We start from the raw sequence: 21,444 nt of genomic DNA, 5'->3' as shown, positions 1-21,444 counted from the left end.
GGTGGCTAGAGAGACAGGGTGGAGGTGGCGGTGATGGTGGTGATTGTGAAGGTGCGCGCTGGGGGAATGTCAGTTGTCTGAAGTCGCTTCCTTTTGTTTAAACCAGAGACTGGGAGACAGACAGAGATACTCAAAGAAAGGGTTTTTTTTTAGAGGTAGGAGTGAAACTTCTGAAATTAGAGTTCATTTAGATAAGTTTTAAAATAACTACCCAAATAAAACTAGCCCAAATGCCATTCTACACAACAGACCTTCTTCACAGTGGGTACTTTGATGTAATATGGTTGGTAAATACTGTTACAATAATCGTAACTGCAATCACATTACATATATCTACAATATTGTATGTTAAAGGCTGCTGTTAAAGGCTACATAAAGCTTTAATGTTTAAGCATCATTCAGGCATCGAATAACCTCAAAATACATGAGAATAATAGTTGACTTTTTTGTTCATGATCTAATTATGATGAGGTTGTCAGGCTTTTCACAAAATGATTTTATTTTCTCTTTTTGATTAATACCTCCTGAAGAAACACAGGTGTTACTACTCACTGTAATTAAGGCTGCGTACATAAACAGAACAATGCCCTCATTACTGACATTAGTAACATCTGTGTTTATTTCATGTCAATACAGCCGAGAAAGATTTATTTTCTAAACTTGCAGCTGAACTATTGTCACGAGACAGAGACTGTCTGCATAACTTTGAGTGTTTTTGTGGTTTGCTTCAGGCTGGAGTAAGAATGATCCATTCATTTTTCTGCAATAGAAAAAATGTTTCTCTCCTCAAAGCTAACGTTAGCTTTGAGGAAAGCTAAAAGCTAACAGCTAATTGCTGTTTACTACCTACATGTCTAACCCAGCATTGCTTAAAATGCTCAAGGCTATCAGAGGCAGCTAGAAAACCCAATACTATCAGCCACCACTAAACTTCATTTACATGTTCCTACATACGAGTGTTTCCATATTATAGCAACGAGATAGTCTGGTTCCAGTGATTGTAAAACACATTGTTAAGACGCTTGAGGCAAAAGGATAATTTACATGAGTTAAGAGGTTGCTCATCTCTGAAATATAGTTATGTTTTAGACAGAACTATGATCTAAATGATCCTCTTAACTCAAGCATCGTGAACAAGCAATTAGCTAGAAAAGCTAACAGCTAATAAATACTGCATTTATTAGCTATAGCTAATTGCTACAGCTAATATTAGCTGTTCATAATAAATACAGTATTTATTTGCTATAGCTAGTATTAGCTTGTTGCTGAACTTGATGAAGTTTCTGCTCTATCATCCCTAGCCAACAGTACCTATGAAAGCCTTGCTTAACTTACAACATTATTGTGAACGTAGCCTTAGCTTCCCATATGGAAAAGAAACAGAAAAAACTTATAAAAGACTTGCATCAGATGTGGCCTACTTCACAAAGTGAATGATTTACTAATGAAAGTGGCCACTTTCATATATTGTTTTAGTAAGTATCCAAAACATACAAGTTTCATTTATATAATTTTTCTAGGGATCTTATATCTGTTTTCACTCTTGTATTTTATAGTTTCACACAAGACAGATACAAACTTTATAAGATTTATATATATCTTTTCCATATTTCCAATTTTATTAATTCAAAATGCACATGTATTATGCAAAAACCTTGACAGTATCTGAGAATGGTCATTGACACTACATGATTAGATTTCATACTTTAGGAGAGGTTGAGAGGAAACAATGTCAGACATCATGATTTACTTGCTAAGTCAAGTGCAAAGTGACTGTGAAAAACGAGCATCGGTGCATGAGTTAGGAGACGGTGCTGAGTCGTACAGAGCGGGTGAACATTTAAAAATGCAGGAAAAAAACACAGCAGCTCATTGGATAATTAGCAGATAATCTCGAGGAGCATTCCCTGTGCTCTCCATGTCTCCTGGTAACCATTTATCCAAGCATGATCACAAAGATGGCTGGTTTAAACATCTCTTATCAGGAAATGACAGCAATTTCTCTCCTAGTGATTACGTCACGGTTTCATTAATCGTTTCCTTCCATTTTCCTCTGGGGCCTCATGCACACACCCTTTCCTCGGCTATAAAAAAATAAAACGATCTAAGATAAAAGCAGCTTGGTCATACAGGAAGAATGTACTACCACAGCTGGCCTATGTTTAACTATCAATAGCTGATTCTTTCAAAATCCTTAACTCTTGGAAAAATATTTAACCACAAGAAAAAAGAAGAAAAAAAAAAAAGGTGGAAAGTCGCATTAGCAAATTATTATACACACATTGTACTTGAAGACCTTGAGTCCAAGTTATTAGAGTAAACGGTTAAAGCTGAAACATGCTCTGTTAATGAATCACTAGTCTAACATCATCAGTTAACACATCACAACGACAAACAGCATTACACGCCCGCACAAAATTAACGTTTCACAGAGGGACAAATACGTAAATATTTAATTTAGGGGCAAACAAAACAGCATTCAGTGAAAGAGACCTGCAGCAGACTCAACAGTTTCCTTTTCATGCACATTTACAACAGCACAGAAAAGCACCTCGATTACAAAATAATATCCTAAAAGGAAACAGCTGTCCAGTCCAGTACAGCCAGAGGAAGTGCAGACGGACAATATGTAAAAGTAAGACAAACTCAGCGACAGGCGGGTAAACAGTCGGCGTACTCACATGGGTCTCTGCTTATGAACTGTGGCCCGGGGCTCTGCTGGGAAGGAGGGGGGTTGGGAGTGCCAACCAGCTTGTTTTTGGCCATCTTGGTGTTGGCCTTGGCGAACTCCAGCCGCAGAGTCTGGGGAATCTCTGGGTCAAATCGTACCCCCTGAGATTAATGAGACAGATATGTTAGCGCAAATATTGTTTAGTGGAAAGCTTTTAGGACAGGTGAGTCAGAACTGAGGGAGCACACTGACAGGGGTAATGCATATGGAAAAGTCTTTAAAAAGGAAATATGAAGCATTTTAGCTGTGAGATTGTATCCATGTCTTAGCACTGAAAGCAGGTGTCATGAGTCATTAATCCAGCGGTCCCCAACCCCCGGGCCACGGACCGGTCCATGAGTCGTTTGGTACCGGGTCGCAAAAGTTGAGTCTCCGGTGTGAAATTTATGGTTTTCAGGGTTTTTATCGTTAACTCGGTTTCCCTGGGTGTTGTAGTTGTGTCTTATTTTGAAAGAAATATTTACACGTTACCATAGCGACCAGAGCGCATTAAGGGGCAGAGAGGAGGATGTTACTCTCAATGTTTTTGGCGTATTTCAGGAGGACGCTGCTAATAAAGTTACACAATTACACAGTGAATTCGCATTTATTATTATATTTATAAAATACCAAAGTTTTTGTCTTGGCAGTATAATTTTATTCTGTTGTATTTATTCACGACACCTTAAAGGCCGGGCGTGAAAATACAGTCTGACATTAAACTGGTCCGTGGCGCAGAAAAGATCGGGGACCGCTGCATTAATCAAAATCTGAGTTCTGCCATATCTGATATTCAGGGGTGCTTGAATTATGTTTTCATTATTATATGCAGTTGTGTTGAGGTATAATATTTCCTCAACACAACTGCATATAATCAGATTTATTGTTATGATTAAATCGAGTTCATTTTCACAGCTACTATAACTTCTACATGCATGTTGTTGAATAGTAGACAGGTTGTTGTGGCACAGACAGAATACTGGAACCGTGGATATTTCAGTTCTTGCATTTGGTTTCAACTTATCTTAAATGCCGACCGTTTCCATATTTAAAATGTTTTTTTTCCTCACATACTGCTCCCAGTCGAAATATAAGCACAGACAAGCTGTTTATAACGTTCTTATCTGTCTTTTGCTTTCCTGGAAGGTTTAGTGAAGTGAAATTAGCGCATGATCAGCACATGATGACGCTTTATGATGTTAAAAATGCAACAGCTAATACCTTGGTTTGGCAACCGTGCATTAAAGAGGCTGACCAAATAAATAAGTCTGCTCATCAGTGAAGCGATGATGTTATAAATAATAGGGAGCGACTGACAGACGTGCCGCCTTGTGCCTTTAAGTAGTGACGAAGCAGACTAATTTAGCCCACAGCCCTTATTAGATAACGCGTACAATTTCCATTGCTGCACTTCCTGTCTTGTTATCTGTTGTTTAGCTTGACCTGGAATTGTCACTTTGTACAGTTTTCATCATCTCAATTTCACAGTACAATTTACTGCTGAAATCTTGGCGTGATGAGGGCGTTTTCATTTGTTTAGCCTTTGAAGCTGCTTATTCTGAGCGACACATGCAATGGGAAATCAGAACTTGATGACACAAACCTGGCTGGCGCATGATGTCATTTACAACACAAGCAGACAAGCCACAAGGCCCTCACTCTGTTCCCCACTGAACTGCAGTGTAATTTAATACCATGACATCAAATACCCTGACATACGCCAGGCATCACCGCTTAGAGTGAGCCAAACATTTTGGTGAATTCTTGAGATGCCACTGCTCACAACAGGCCAAAGGAAAAAGCTGCCCTGCCATCAGATCTTCATCAAACATCTCCACATATGGGGATTAATAAAACAACAGGAATGTGGCATCGTCAAAGTTGCTATTCATTTACTCCGCTTGGACACATTTTTACCAGGAACTATAAACGCCCTGAAATTAACCTCATTTGATTGCCTGTAAACGATACAGAAAAGCACGAAGGTCAGATCAGCGGAGGAGAAAAGCAGCCAGGAGTGCAAGTTCTCTGCAGCAAACGAGCGAGAAGCAGCGAGGACGGGCTTCTCGGCTCGTCCCTGCAGGCTCGGGCAAAGCAAGGCTGAAACAAGCGAGGGATGACTCTTCTCATGAAGGGGAGGGAATTAACTGGGATTGCCTCGGCTCAGCGCACTCGCGGCTTCTGCCAGTAGAGGCTGCAGAGGTGTAATAAGCTACATGGCAATAATGAGGCCCGAGCACACCTCTGCTTGAAATGTGTTGAATATCTACCTCGAAATGTCTTTTTATAGCACCTTCTCCACATAGAGCTTTGATTCTGACTGTCGGAGGTAATTCAGTTTTTTGTTTTCGAGACTCACAGCTTGGAGGGAATAGAAGAGAGCTACTATGATAGGAAACAAATCCCCAAATTCTCCCACAGTTTTCTGCGTCTTTCCCATATTTCAATATGCAGATGGATGTTTGCAGAATCTGGCTTATCTCCATATGACCCCCTGGGACGTAGCTTTCCCTGAAAAACAAGAGCAGCGTTGAATTCTCAGCCCCACTGAGGCCTTCTACGGAAACAGTCTCGCTGTTGTTGGCTCATAATAAGATGATCATTTTTATCCTTTGTTCAACTCTCTGCTCTACCTTTGACGAGCACCAATATCTCGACATCTGAGAAAGTTGACACGCCGCTCGCGCTGTCACGGTCCCACTTAAGAGGAGGCCCGTTAAAGTGATCCGCTGCCTTGATAAAGACATCAACAAAAACTTAAGAGGCAATCGGAGGAGGGCGGTGCATGGTGAAGACAAAAACAACAATGGAAAAACAAAGGTGTAGGAGACAGGCGGCGTTCATTACCGTCTGTCTACACTTTGTTTCAAGAGAGTCGAATAAAAACCGCGTGAGAAGATGAGCTCTGTTTTGTATTAGAGTCTGCCTCATCAAGGCTTTCTACTGGGCCACATTCTGAAATACGAGAGATTAAAATTAAACCCTAGATCAATATCTTCTATTTTTATGTGGAAGAACAGCTAATTTTCTTCTGACCTTGCAGGATCTCTCGCAGAGCTTAAAGTTAAAGAAAAGGCTTTATTTACTCAAACAGAAACATTCAGACACACGCTATTTTAGAGCAGCTGTGATATATTTGCCTTCGCTGCTTCACTTTTCAGCTTTTTCCTTGTGCGACAGAAAACGCTTTTCCCCCGCTTTCAAATACATTTGCACTAAAGGCAGTAAAAAAAAAAGAAGATGAGATTTCACGAGAAACACTAGAGCTGAGCTGGAGCACAACGAGGGCATGACACTTACGTTCAAGGCATTCTTAGCAGCCTCCGCCTCTGATCGACTGTCAAAACTGACAAACCCCACTGGCTGGGGAGACAAGGAGACAGAACAAAAGAAAGAAACATGGTTTAAGGCAGAAAACTGAGTCGGCATTTCTGTCTGAGTGACAAAGACATGTTTTTATATATATATATATATTTTTACATCTTAGCATACCCCACCCCCTACCTCTCTGCCTCCCTCTCCCTCGTTCTCTCTCCTGTTTATAAAACCATTGCGACAGAACGGGGAGGGGGAGGCGGAGGGCGATTGGAGGCTGGACGCACTTTCATTGTAGAGTTCATCATTCGGCTCCCCTTTGCCCAAATACGGGCAATGCTGGAGTGAGAACAAGCATGTAAGAGTTTAGTGTGAGACAGGCAGAGAAGGGAGTAAAAGCTGAAAAAGGAGAAGATAGAAAGGAAGGGGGGGGGGGAAGGAAAGGGAATTTCAAGGGTTAAAGGTGAAAATGAAAGCAAGTGAGGCAACGGGTAGAAAAAGTTGTTTTTTTTTTCTTAAAGACCTCCTCAAACAGGCCTGTCAGTGCAGCATTTTCTCATTCGCATCTGTTTCACCCACACTTGTTTTATATTCCAGCGACATCGCTTCAAAGCCAGTAGTAAAGGTGAGGAGAAATAAAACAGAAAAAAACCACACACTCACAGGGGTGTAGGTGCGGCTGCAGGATTTCTGACTGCAGATATGAACAGAAAATACATATTTTTGTCTTGTATGTCGATGGGGACGTTGGGAGAAGGTGGGGTGGTGGTGGTGGTGGTGGGGGAGAGATTGCAGAAAACTCTAAACATGTTACTCCCATGGGGTCACACTGCTGTGTGTGATCTGGAAAAGCAGTCTAGGGTTATGGGAATTCTGAAGAAGTGCAGTGGAGGAGGAGGAGGAGGATGTGGAGGAAAAGAAAACCCCCGAAAAGTAACACAAAAAGAAAAGAAAGACTAAGTGAAGACGTCAGGAGGAGGAAGCATAACAGGAATATAAATAGAAAGGCTCTGAGATCAGGCTTTTGCTATATATGGACATGGCTGGGAGTTCTTGGACTGGAAGAGAGAGACGGAGATCGATTGATTTGCGTGGCCATTGTCATTGACATTAACAGGGAGGAGAGCTGCTCCAAACAAACCCTGAGGAAATGGGGGGCACTTTGTCTTAACATAAGCATCAGTTCACAGCAGTTCTCTCGCTGAAGATGCCACTTAGGCTGGGGGAACATCGCTCCGAGTCACAGTTTAATCACAAAGGTAAAACAGGTGGTAAAGTCCATCATAGTCTAAAAGCCAAATATTCTCCAGGGGCTGAAAATTAAGCTAGTGCAGTTTCTCTAGTGACCACTTGAGGCTGCCAACAAAAGCGAGTCAATCCCCATAGACTCTCATGTTAAAATGTCCTACTAAACAGCATTAAATAGCATCTTACAGCAAGCTGTTCAAGTCTCGGTTGATAGTTTCTTTCTTCATAACAAGTATATCATACATGATGTTTTTAATAATTGATCCGTCTCGATAGGGTAAGGCTGAAACTCAGGGGAGAGGCTGCTTCGACTGGCAGGTGTCCCAAAACAGGTAGCTGCAGCTTGGCTAACTTAGGTGGAACTATCTGACAAATAACAAAGCCTGCTGTGAACAACACTATCCGGTCGTTAAGTGATGACGTGCTGAATCCTACTTCCGGGCCTAAAGTAGTCTGCGTTTAATATGGCTTTTGTGTTGTTAACATGTTTAATGTTTTGTATTTTCTTCTATTTAATCTCAAAAAGCTCCTAAAACAGTCAGTGATCACTGTTGACCTCCCTCGGCTTTTATTACCGCTAATCATTTATTTAAGCTCAGTTTTTAAAACCTTACGATGTAACTACAGCCCAGCCCATGCAGCAGTATATGAATGACTAACCTCGTATTATAGATGGATTATCTCAGTTGTTCTCCTGGCTGAAGTTTGGTCCTTTTACAGCATCCTGCCATGCGATTACATTTGTTCCTGACCACCGAGAACACTGACGTTAACTTTTATCGAGTGGAAAAAAAGTTAGCTTGTTTATATTATGCTAACATAGCTGTGCCGCTAGCGGTCACGTAGCACATCATTATATACCAGCTAGCCAAACTTCAGTAACCCTACAAACGTCACTGCTATTTAGTTTTCTGTCTTCATTTATGTTGGAAGTGATAGCAGAGCTGTACGTTTTAATTTGTTTCCAAAACCCCGCAGCCAGGACATGCTATATTGTATTTAGATAGAAGCTAGCGAGCTAACTTCCTGCTAACTTCATACTCCGTTAAATGTCATAAATTCCGTTTTCATGGATGTCTGGATGTTAAACTCAATTGTTACACCTGGTAGAGCAGAACGCTGATCATTTTATTAAAGATGAAAGACTTTAGACAGTTTTTCAACTCTCAGTAATGCCATCGTTTGATATATGGACCTGCAGCGGAGTTTAGGTCCAGACACGGCTAGTGACGTCAGACTTAACGACCGGATATGGACAAAAGTATCGAGCCACACCTTTTAATCTTTGAATTCGGCCATTTTCAGGCCCACTGCCACACGTGTATAAACCTTGTAGGTGCTTGACTGTAAGAAAATAACTGGCAACAAAACCACCAAACAAGTGAGAACAATGAGGCCTAGAGTGAAGAACCGTTAATGCTAAATTAGACTTCAATTATAGATACATACATTAGAATGAGTTTTTCTGAATGCACGCAATAGCAGTGAAACAAAAAGAGAGAGCCTAAAGCTTTCCTTTGTACTTGGTTTCAGGAATAGTTTTAAGGTATTACACTCAGCAAGTTCAACCCAAATCGCTTTAAACCCTTCTAATGAGCATGTCATGTCTTTATGAGAAACAGTGTAAAGTGGCAACAAGTAAGCTGACATGAAGCTAAATTGCTCCATTCTGGATGTGGACACCTGCCAGCTGGGCTCATTTTCAGTCCCGCAACCCTGGAGGCAAAACTCAACCATCAGTGCCGCTCTTGTCAAAACGCTCACTTTGACACCTCGAAACTCTTTCCCCGTCTCTCTTCCTCGTCCTCACACAGCCCACCAGTCGACTCGCTGTAACTACAAGCACTACATCCGACTGCCAAAGGCAAGTTGGTGCAACACTTTTCCCCTCCTATCGTTCTCCCTCCCCCCGGAAACCTTTGTTATTTGTTATTTTCTTTTCTATTAAAGGCACTTCCTGCTAATCCGTCTTTCTCAACAAGCTAAACACACAAAGAGAGAAGAAAAAAATGCAAAGGTGTTGATGAGCAAGAAGTAATGTGGACAGTAACAGCGTGATCAGAGACTGACCGGCTTCATTCAGGAGTTTCTTTGAACACAACACAGATCCAAGACTTGTTAGCATACCTGTTTAGAAGTGAGCTTTATCAAGGAGCCTTCATAGCCCTGAAAAAAAACAGAAAACAAAATGTCAGAAATACACATAACAAAGCATAAATTCAACTTTAGTGGCTAAAAAGCTGCAAAACACACAGACTGCTTACACTTACAAAACCTTTTTTGCTAAATTACTCAAAAATGTTGGCATGTTGGGGTCACGGAGGACTAAGCTTGGCAGTTTCACAGGTCACGGCGCTCTTATGAAGACCATATGGACTAGATTGTTGTGTCTTACCTGATTAAGCAAGATTTACTGCTTTCAACACTCGTGATGCAAACCATTTACACAGAGCACATACCATGAACATTGCTTAAGTGAGCGATTAGATGCATTAATCACTTAAACAGCGCTGCTGCTGCTGCTGCACCATTAAGGTGCGTTAGTCTTGGTCGATAGTTCAAAAAGCTTGCAACATCTACATGTATTCACCTGAACTAAACTCTGGGGGTCTGTGTGCTTGCAGCAAAGTTGGAGCTTCTGAGGTGAAGCAAACAGCTTTGTTTTTGTTTCGCAGGCATTGAGCCATTTTTCCATGAGACATAAGTTTCCCATGGATCAAGATGTGATTGAACGCCGGCTTTAAGAACACAGACACTTGAACCTCGCGGGAGAGTTTCCATTGCCATTTATTTCATCACCATTAATGGAGGTCCCATTGACTGATGGAAAGTAAGCTGCTAAGAATAGCAGCAGGCCATCCATTTAAAACATACAAACATACCTTAAATGGTCTGAAGAGGAGATATAGCTCCCGCGGTTTAATATCCAGTGGTAGCCCACTGACAAATAGTGTTCGGACCTGAGGAAGACACAAGAGAGAGAAAGATCATGTATTTTTCATTAACCTCCACCAGTTATAAATAGCTACATTGCCTTTCTGACAATAACAGATGAGGTTAGGAGGAAAAAGGACAATGAGCATGAGTTAAACAGTTACCGAGGCTGGCTTTACACTGAAAGATAAACTTTTTAAATCCAGATACGGGTGTCTTTCAGCTCTGCAAACACACTAAGACACACACTGCGTTCTACAGTAAAAGCATTGTGTTCTCCTGTGTAATCTACAACCTGCTGTGTTTTATGGCAACCCTCCCTCGCAGCTCTAGCCTCTGTTTTACATTTGAACTTTTCAACTTGAAACTTGAGCTGGCATTGCTGGGGAATTATAATGTAAATGTTAGCTACAACAGACTAAATGGAAATGTAATTGTTGTGGTCCACAGCCCATAGTCAGAGAAGGTGCAAAACCCTCAGGGCGCAAAATAAGAATAACTACAAAAGTGCTTTCAGGGAAGGACGGGGTTCTTATGTTATTACATGCGATGATGATGAGGAGGAAAGGAACGCAGCGTGATCGCTGGAGGTGTGCTGAAGGTAAAACTTTGTGCTCTTTTTAAAACTTTTCATTTCAAGTGTGGAATCTCTAATGTTTTTGAGGATACAAAGAGCATAAACCCCCTAAGTGTCAAACCTTAGATGATAAAAAATAGTTAGGTGACGTCAGAGAAAGAGATACCAGACATGCTCGAGTGGGGGTTAACTCACCTGCACAGAGACTAGCAATAAATCTGGAAATTGATTCGGAAACTAAAGGACTGCACTTTAAAATGTATTGGGTATTCATTTTATTGGTTTGTTTAAACAGTGTTACACAAGAAGTTTGGTACTGTTGTCAAATCTGTATAATATATGTAAAGAAAACCTAAGCAGCAAGTTAGCTTAGCTTAGCATTAAGACTAGAAACACAGAGTACAACCTACTATGTGTTTGTCTGAAGATTAGGTTATTAATACCTCTGAAGCCGCTATATTAATCTCGTTTCTTCTAAATGTTTCGCATGGCTCGACTCTTGTTCAGTTTTTAAGCATGCTAAAACATACCAACGAGTCCAATATTGATTTTCTTGCATTCCTTTCACAAGTTAAATGTTTAGTATGATAAGGTGAGCACCTCACCAAGGCCTCAGTCACACAGGCCTTTGCTCGCTGACAGAACATTTAACTAAACAATACTTCGTACAGATTTTCTTTCTTTGTCTTTCACTCTCGCGCTGTTCAAACAAATCTCACACTAAATAAAAAGAGGCCTCGTAGGCCCTCCTTCATAAAAACATCTTTGTGTATAAAAGTTATATGTAACAGGTTTTCTCTGCACACATTCTGAAAATCGAGTCTGACAGGACAAACTGCTGTTTGGACAAACTGAACATTGGTCAATAAACAACACAGAGAACACAGGAAACATTGTTTCCCTTCAGTTATCATATGCACACACAGAGACCTCTGCAAAATCAACAGAAACCCTTCATGTATGTTCAGTTTTACCTCAGTCCAGTAATTAAAAACAGTGTCCCAACAGAAACATCTCTACTGCAAGATTCATGAATAATTAATACCATCCTGGTTTGGCAAAACAATAACAGGAGTTACCTTAAGTTAATTAGTCAGGCTCGCTATACATATCAATTATCCCTGACATGGAAACAGTATTGATCGAATGGTTGGGTGACAGATGCATTTGTTCCACATTATTGTTCAAAATAATATTTCTAGTGACCCAGAAGGGGTGTAAAAGCACCAATCCTTCAGTTATGCAATCGGCAACCTGGCTACCAGATCTAAAAAACAGATGAATACAGCAGTAGCCCTGTAACACACATTAGCCCCAGCCGCAACATTTATGAAACGCAGAGCAACACTATAGGATGCAGATGCTGGGATGCCCCACCACAGCCCGTGAATGCAGATCCCGTTACACTCTGGAAGCAGCAAAACAGTGAAAATTCAGTTTGTTGCATGTAATTGTAGACACATCTGCCCTTAATGAAGGGTCATTCCAGGAGATGTTACACATCTGTCTCCTATTAATGCAACAGCTGTACTTTTGCTTTTAACCTCCATCAAGCTTTACAAAACAACAAGGAAACAAGAGAAAGAACTCCCTATCCTAATAAAATGTTACAAAATTAACTGGCTCATACAGGGAATAATGGGTACTTTTAAAACTGTTTAACTGATTGGATGACATCATCGGCCAATACTGGCCTGCTGTGAATGTATTGGTATAGGTTATTTTTCTAATATATATATATATATATATATATATTTATATATATATTGGTGTGCCAGCATGCAATCTAAGAAAACAAATCAATCCTGACTCATACCTGGAACTTTCACCGAATCAAACATCTTGGTTCAGGAAGACAAATGCTTCAGCGCACAGAAGACAATACAATCAAACAATGCAAACACACACCCCTGCAAACGTCACAACATCCCACAGCGTGATAGTGTAATCTGATTCTGTACAGGGCCCAGTTTAGAATAAAACCGTAGCTATGCAATTACACAGAGTATATTCAAAGCTCCCAGATTCATTAGATAGTGGATTCACAACTCAGGGGACAAAGGAACTGCTGAACTCACACGGCACCTCATTCCCACATGTAACCTGATACGCAACAGTGAAGCCAAAGGCAGAGCAACACACAAACAAAGGAGCTTAGCAACTAGGAGAGCGAGAGCTGGCGAGTGCCAAACCACCCATCCATCCGGAAGAAGAAAAAAAAGAGAAAAATCTCACCTCAGCGACTTTCTCACCTTTGCTCTTATCTTATCTGAGCTGAGCTGAACCCTGCAGGGCCGTCACTGCGCTCTGTCTCTGGCAGTTCTGTTTAAGTAAACTCAATTGAAGGTCTCCTTATATGGAGTTACATGGGAACAAAGAGTCAGAAAAGGATGGTATCAATCAGACACAAGCAAGGTCAGTCTCTGACAGCTGTTGAGGCTGATAAAAATAATAATGCTGTAGTAAAAAAAAGTGCTGTAAAAATAGAAACGGTGCTCAAGCTCTAAAAATCTAAAAAAAAAAGAAGAAAAACTCTTTGAGATGAAGACAGATAAGTCAAAAGAAAGACACCAAAGCTTTCAGATTTGAAATCTCTATCAGGGACGGTGTTTGTTTTCTCTGTCAGCTTTGCCGTTACAGTGAGCATTACTCTGCACACGACTGCAAACATAGATGCCAAATTCATCCCAAGTGAACGACGTCGGACTTTCGCACCGACGCGGTTAAGACGACAGATTTATACGCCGCTCATTTTAGGAGTTGTAATTTTACTCTAGGTGGAAAAAAGCCAAGAGTGAACGTCAGAATTGCACACGTTAAGAAAATCTTAGTCGTCTAACCCTTCCTTGCCAAGCTTTCTAAGATCTTATCTGTGATTTAAGTCCTGTCTTCAGCCTTGATAATAGCCACTTAGGAGCTGGATGCGATGCACGAAGAAGACAAACACAATGACTCCTGTGCACACTTGGAACAAAAGGACATTCTTGGCTGTCTTGAACCTCATTCCTGAGACTTCCTGACGTCAGCTGTTATGATATATGATCATTTTTTCCGGTGTGTGTGTGTCCAGCGTGGAGCTGGCTGCACACACGCTGGATACAGGATGATTCACAGGTAAATCTATCAGCTGCTCTCTTCTTCAGACATCTGCTGCTGATTATAATATTAGTCTATATTTATGCCTCTATCAGGTTGGCTTAAAAGAAATAAATAAATAAAGGGAGGGAGCTGTAAAGATGCTCCCACCAGGTAAAGTGAGACATCAAACTTTCATGATGCAGTAAACTAAAGCGAAGGTCAAGCCGGAGGTTGAGCAGATTGTGCAGATTTGTAAAAAAAAAAAGCAAAGACAAACCTTCGGTCGCTGTTTTATTGGGTCTGTTTTTATTGGTTCCCCGTGAGTCACATACCTATATTTCCATAGTGCTGAGTGGCCTGGTTTAAGCCTTTGAATCGCTGACCATTTATGGCGTGCTCAAACACTATCACGCAGGCAGGTTTCGATCAAAAACAGCAGTCCCTACCTACCACAAGCCAGCTGAGTACTTCGCAGCCGGCGTGCCAGTGCAGTTCCCTGGCAACGCCTTAGCGGTGCACAGCAGAGTGCAGAGCCCCAGGCCAAAAACATCAGATCCTATTAAGGCCACTTCTGCAGCAAGTCCTAGGGGATCTGTGCACCTCTAATCAGAGATCTTTGACTCAACAAGCACCGGGTGAGGTCATCACCCTATTGATATGCTATCATTGCCGTTGTTGCATCCTATGGATGGAGGGAGGAGTCTGTGCTCATAATAAGACTCAAGTGCTGTGTTGAAGAGGAAATCCGTTTTGTTGTTGTCGTGGGTTCAATCATTATTTCACAGTGAAGTCTTTCAGCTGGCACTAGTATTTCAACATCAATCTATGACAAGTATCAAGGCTAGCTGGATCTCTGTGAGATGTCAGAAAACAGTAACACAATGAAATCATGATTTCCTAGATCATACGTCAACATCTGCATGTCCCTTATTGAAACAACAAAGATATACTGTATCTGTGTCTTTGTATATGAAACCCCGCAGCAGGACAGTGGCCCTAAGCACACCGCCCTCTGGGACAAGAAGAATTAGGACTCCTGCAACAGACAATAAGGTGCCTACAGATAGCTGATCTAAGCATCATTTAGTCCCTGCTGCTCAGTGAACGAGGATCTGGGAGAACTGGATGGTCGAGTCAGGTTATTCAGATTTATTATTTCTGTTAACAGTGCCATGCATTGGGTTAAGCCCCAAATAAATACTTTATATTTTGCTACTCTCAAAGAATTTTCACTTTTCTTATATTCCATAAAATAAAGATGGGCATCTCAAGAAAAGATCACTGCTCACCCGACCCCAAATTACTCTGAAATAACAATTTATTGGAGACTTGTGGCATCCTAGCTTGCGTTGGCAGATCTTGCACTGGACTTCATTTTTGTTTATTTTATGGTGGCGATCCACGCAGAACTCTGTAACAGACTCTAGGAGCGTTTGCATTTTTTCTACTGTTAGTCTACTGTTAGTAGTTAATAGTTAAACTGCTGTTGGAAAACAATGGAAATACACACTTTAAGACAAGAAACTAGGTTCTTTTTGATGATTTATGGAGTATTCAAATATTAGAAAATCATAAAAATAATCAAACCTTTGCACACAAGTTTTTTGAATCAATAGTAATAATAAGAAGAATGTTTTCGTATGACTGAACCAACAAAAGGCCTCAGACGTACTTCCACCAAACAGCCACAATTTTATGCAGATTTAATCACCAAAGCCACATCTGACACCACAGCTGTTTCACAGCCATAACCGTGACTGAAGGCAACACCAGTCGAAATGTGTACAAATGAACGTCGAATTTTCTCCAGTGAAGACGCTGCAATTCAGCAGCCGTTACGAAGAGGCCCGGTTTGTCTAAGTGGACAACCCCGTAACGTATTAATGTGTCATTTCTATTCAGCTTACGTTGTAGACTGTTAAATTTGTTACAGCAATTGCCTGAAATGCCTCATTATATCCGGCTGCACTATGTGGCTCTCTCACATATTTGCCCTGACTTTAATTGAGTGCTTTTTTGACCGCTCGTTCTGGCTGAAATGGGACGCGACCTTGGTGCAATGTGAGAAGATTACTATGTGTTTCGTTCTCCCTCCCTGCGCGTGTGCGCGTGCGCGCTCGACAGCCAAGTTAATAAACGAAGGTCCTCCGAGCCAGAAGTGGCAGGACACGGCTCTAACCTTGAGGAGAGGGTACAATAGCATAACATAGCAAGTGTGCATGCAACAGTGAGGCGAGTACCCGCACATGAAATAATAAAAGAAGAAGAAGAAGAAGAGAAAAAAAAAAGCTCAGAGGAAATGTTTCATTGCCCGTCCACCACACGGCTTGCTTTCAAATCCACCCGAGTCCTTGTTCTCTGTGACCGAGCTAAAAAAAAATCAAAGTGAACCCGTAAGCCCACGTGAGCTCAGGGCAGGTTGAGTTTTCTTGCATCAGATGAGCACGGCGTGATTAAAACCCAGCCCGACTGACAGACTCCCACACCCCCTGAACTGTCACTGCTCCGGCTTGACATCACTCTCCATCATCCTCACAAGTTTTTCCTCTTCATCTTCTATCAGGGAATGTGAGGAGTGAGCGACCGCAGGCCCGGGAGGTGTCAAACAACCATTAATGGATGACTCGGTTTTGCCTCTTAATCGCCAGGGTTCAACGGGTCAAGTTTCACATTTGGGGTCGGAGGTCGCAGATTAGCCCGGGGTTACTGTGCACGTCTGGGGTCAACTGTGAGACTGAGCACACTCCGAACTGCTTTGTTTTTCCTCTGTCTCTCTCTCTTACTCCCACAAGTGCTTTGGACGAGCAGTTCCTGCTCAGTAAGGGTCTGTAAATGTTCCAACAGGTTAACCTTTAAAAGACATTTAAAACAAACGGCCTAGGAAAAGCGAGCAGGCGCCCGCTTCAGTTTTTCCTTCTTTTGCTCTTTTCTTCCTCCCACCATAACATTTCCACTAGCTTTTAATCTAACTTAGAAAAGGATAACCTCTTCTCTTGATCATGCACAGATGTCTTTTATTTCTCATCAACCCAACAAACGACCCTTTCAAAGAGTCCATCAAAAGTCTTTCATACAAATGCCATTCTCTTCTTTCCCTTTGTTATCTGATGACACTCGCTGAATGGACTTAAAATTCCTAAGTGCTCATTAACGTGAACTAATCTCCGCATCAGCCTTTCCCGGATTTCCTTTGTTGTCGCCTACCCGACAGGGATACCTTAGACTGTTTAGTGTTGTGGTTGGTTGGGTGGGCAGAGGGTTAAAGCGTCTTGCGCAAGCGGAGGAACAAAAAGCAACAGGGGGATACTCAGTCATCCTCGGCGTCACCATGAAGAAATCCTAGCCTGCTGCTAACAAGTCGTTTCCTTTATGCGTTGCAGCTGTTTCTTTTGGTTTGTCATTGATGGCACTAAGTGATCCCATATTTTCATCTGCAAATAATGACTTCTTTTTATCCATCCATCCATCCATACAGCTTCAGCATTTTTGGTGCAATTCATTGTTTTGAGAATCAAAGGTCAAAAAAGGAAGGCATGCTTTGCAGAATACTACCGTATAATAAAAACCACAGCTAGCATACACAACAAAACAAATAATGCATTTTAGAATCTAGAACCAGAAAAATACCATTATTAATTATTAGATAAGCCATTATGTATTGTATTATATTATATTATATTATATTATATTATATTATATTATATTATATTATATTATATTATATTACAATAAATTCTGAAGTCCTACAGTCAGCAGCTTTACTGTGACACCAGGTGGCAAGAGAAAAAGCTAGTTTTCTTGTACATTTTGCTATGGGTAACATTTTCTCTAGTTTTTTCAGGTCTGACCTTGGATTGCTAATTCTTGCTGGTCAGCCAAAGGGCGGCTGGCATGCAGCTGCATAGTCAGACTGGCACGTTTCTCCCTGGCTAGATTGTGTCTTTAAGGCTCTTCCATGTCCATAAATGGTCCCTATGTTCAGAGATCTCTGCGTCAAGAGTCCATGGGCCTGAGAAGGGATAAGGAGTTTGTCTGGTGGGACTAAATTGGGTGCACGGGAGGGGGGGTAAAAAGAACGGAGAGCTATGAAAGTGCAGAAGAAGAGAGAAATTATAAACAGTTACTGGGGTGGAGGGAGGGAATGCGGGAGGAAATGAAAAGAGTACGATAAGGAGGTAGCAAGGGAAGAAAAAGGGTGGGACATAGAAAAGGACGGAGGGAAGGAAACAGAGGGGAAGGGAGATAAAACTGTAGAGAGGGAGCAGGAGAGGAGAAGGGGGGGCTGGTGGCTGGGCACAAAATAAAGAAAAAATGTAATGCGCTGGGCCACCATGTGCTGCCAGCCTTGGCATTGGTTGTACCAGTCTCTGGAACTCTAGTGAGGGTATCAAATGCCATTCTTGACATGATTTTCATCATCGGCAACCCCTCGCGGCCTGTGAAGGAAACAGACCACTGCCTTCAGGATAGAAAGGTTTCATCCCAGCATAAAGGTGATCACTCACAACACAACTTTGCATCGATTGGGAACGACCCTTCCTTTTAAACTGGATCAAAGCCATTCCAGCAAAATGCGCCCTACTGCAAAAAAGGACTGGACGGCCTCATCGTATGGCCCTAATTACTTTTGTTTCCCTTTAATTTATCGAACACCTAAGCTGAGACAATGTGGAGAGCTTAAAAGGAGAGCGAAGGCAGGTGCAAAGAGACAAAGATGGGATACTGTATACAATAAGGCAGATAATTATAGCTCATGAGTAAGCAATATTAATCAGAGGTGACAGATGAAGTGCATAAACACAGTATTACCAAGCAGAACAAAATGGCTGGCGCTGTCTAGGAAAAAAGCGCACGCTTCCTTCCGCTGTGCAGCATGTGATTTATTTCAAAGCAAGTGACAGGTAAGGTTTTTACAGAGGAGTAATATACATACAGAGGTATGTATAATTATCCACCTGGATACAGTTATTATCTCTGACTTTTGTCTTTTCCCCTCACATCTGTTTTTCAGGCTCTTTTGCCAGCCGGCTGCTCCTGACGCTGAGCCTTGTTGTTGTCTTTTCAAATACCTCTTGTCGCGCAGCTGACAAACGGCTAAGATAAGATGACAATTCCCTTGGCGCTTTTATAAATAAACGCCAAACTATCAGACGGGTAGATAGAGCAGGGTTTTACTGCTTGCCTGAGCCTGTATAGGGATTTTTTTTATCGTGTATATGTCTATATATCTGTCTGACATAGGCTACTTCACAGACAATCCTTTGGATGTTTTTTCCCTATCATGGCCACTTTACCCTCCATACTCCCCTCTGGTCATGCTTCTTGTCATAGAGAGTTAATATATCTTTGTGCCCTTTTCATAGATACATGCACATGTACAGACCACACACATGCCCACGCCACTGCGCTTACAGACTGGCACCGGCCTTCATCCGCTTCACCGTGCTTCTCCAGCAGCGTAGCTCCCCACCTACATCTCTTCATGGAAAAGGTCACGGTGGCCACATGACCTGCTATTTGAAGAGGACCTGCTAGATACCCAAAGCAGGCCAAGCACAATCCAATTACACCCCAGGGAGATACGCCACATTTGCTGAACTCCGCTTGAGTGATATTCGGTTTCTCTTCGGGCACTTGTAAAGATCCACTTACATGTTTATGATCAGCTGGGAACTAGAATCAACAGATGTCTGACAAGTTTCATACTTCTGCTGCCTTTAGAGTGTTACATCCGGGGGAGAGACAGCTCCGCTTTCATGTAAACTACGATTTCGAGTAAGAGACTGTTTCACCTTGTGGAGGAACAAATAAAAAGAGGGATGTTCTGTGCTCAGTCATTTGTCAAAAGGCAAGAGGTTGGCTGGTGGACCTCCAAGTTTGGTGTGGGGAGATTCAACTTAAGTAAATACACTTTAGCTGGAGGACAACTGACATCAAAGAGGTGAAAGGTCAATCTTCGTTGGGTGAATCGGTCAGCTACAAAGCATTCCATGTAGTCATACATTCACCTTTTCTCTCTGCAGTGAACTGCCTACCAAGTGCTAGAAAATCCAGGCGAAAGATTCCCATCAGGTCCCAGAGCCAAAGGTTACGTGTAACAAAGAGAGTATTTTGTCTCATAAACTGTCTATAAGTCCAAACATGGTCCTTTCTCAGTAACAGAAGACCAGAAGACTTTATTCAGTTAATAACCTTAATTACTAACAGATAATCAGTGTTGCAAATCACTAAAATGTGCTCATTGTGCTTATATGTGGTTTTCAAATAGGGTTGCACACAAATAACTGCCTCACTTCAGTAAATAACATGCCATTTGTCAGTATAAAGAACATTTTTTGCATTGTCTAAATGCTCAAAAATAGCAATTAATAAAGATTTAGTAACGTCTCCGGAAAATTTCTCAGTCACTGGATTCCAACTTCTATTTATTTTCCCAGCAATCAGGTATCCAACTGATCAATAAATCAGCTAATCGTTTATAAACTGATGGGATTAATTTGAGGTGAACTGAGTTGTTTCTTCAGTGTGTCCCCTTTGTCATGGACCGTCTCCTTCCTGATAACACATCTGGAATTAATCACTTGAACTCGGGGTTTTCTGAGTACACTCCACATCGCTGCCGCCGCCGCGGTTAAGACTACAGAAAAAACACGCTAGGCCGATCTATTAAAAGCATCTTCGAGTCAAGCTTTGGAAAACCCGCTCCAGGTGTCTTGTCCATACAAGGTCTGGAAACCGGACCTCGTTCAAACTCTTATCTTTTGACATTCACCAATAAGGCGACGGCGTGTCACCTCGGCAGCATCGGTGAAGTGAAGTGCCACAGTACGCGAAAGCATCCAGAACACCTGATAATGTCGCTTATCAGAGCGGCTCATGAGATTAGATGCTGCCAGGCCCCCGAAACCTGCATACCTTGCCTGCAACAAGACCATGTTTGGTGAGCGGCGGTCCGCAGAAGATAAACATTAAGCATTGTCGAGCTTTCGTGTACACAGACGACGGCACGCGGGGTTGAGCAATGAAGCGGGCATGAGGAGCCGAGCTCGCTGCGGTGCTTTACCGGTGCGAATCAGTGATCCATTGAGTCACATACTACACTGCCCAAGAGGAGGGGTGGAGAGCTGCTGCTGCTCAGCATGTGAGAGTCATACCAGCAAGGCTGTTAAACTTTGGCTCTCTTGAGGTTATAGTTTATGGTTACTTCTGTGGTGCTGTTGCTGGCATTTTTATGCTTTCTGCGTCAGGTGAAGGGACATTTGTGCAGACCAGACTTTCATGCAAACCCCCCCAAGACAAGTCAAACTAAGTCAAAGCGTGAATTAGTCTGAGTACATCCGCACGGGCCTGCAAAAAGATTGAATATGTATCTGCGCGTGTGACACACTCCCTGCTCCTCTGCATGCAACACACACCGTTCCACAAAAGATAAAGTGGTGCTGTCTGACCTTAACGTTAATTCACCCAAGTAAATGTAAGTCCCTGCCTGTCTGGATGGCTTCCAAACATTTCCAAAACCATTAGATCTCTCTGGCCATTAGTCTCCTTTTTACGTCTCTGCCTGCCTGCCTTTTACACAACC

The 21,444-nt window shown here is 42.0% G+C and overlaps 1 protein-coding gene across 4 annotated transcripts in view; it reads right to left on the bottom strand.

Moving 5' to 3' along the window:
- The window catches only part of LOC146391364 (RNA-binding protein with multiple splicing-like), a 36,717-nt gene that overhangs the window by 12,764 nt on the left and 2,509 nt on the right, over positions 1–21,444 (bottom strand). For all 4 annotated transcript variants that reach the window (XR_014799924.1, XR_014799925.1, XM_084924235.1 and 1 more), the window contains exons 2-5: positions 10,156–10,233; positions 9,401–9,439; positions 6,011–6,073; positions 2,682–2,832 (exon numbers count right to left, since the gene is read on the bottom strand). Coding sequence is in view for 2 of the 4 variants with exons in the window: in XM_084924235.1 (XP_084780361.1) it covers positions 2,682–2,832; positions 6,011–6,073; positions 9,401–9,439; positions 10,156–10,233 (331 nt within the window). In the remaining 2 variants the exon portion in view is untranslated. The remainder of the gene's footprint in view (positions 1–2,681; positions 2,833–6,010; positions 6,074–9,400; positions 9,440–10,155; positions 10,234–21,444) is intronic.

Source organism: Perissodus microlepis, chromosome 3 (assembly GCF_051167445.1).
Source record: "Perissodus microlepis isolate ML-2025 ecotype Zambia chromosome 3, ASM5116744v1, whole genome shotgun sequence".
NCBI lineage: Eukaryota > Metazoa > Chordata > Actinopteri > Cichliformes > Cichlidae > Perissodus > Perissodus microlepis.
The sequence above is the reverse complement of the archived record's forward strand: the minus strand, read 5'-3'. Positions and strand labels throughout refer to the sequence as shown.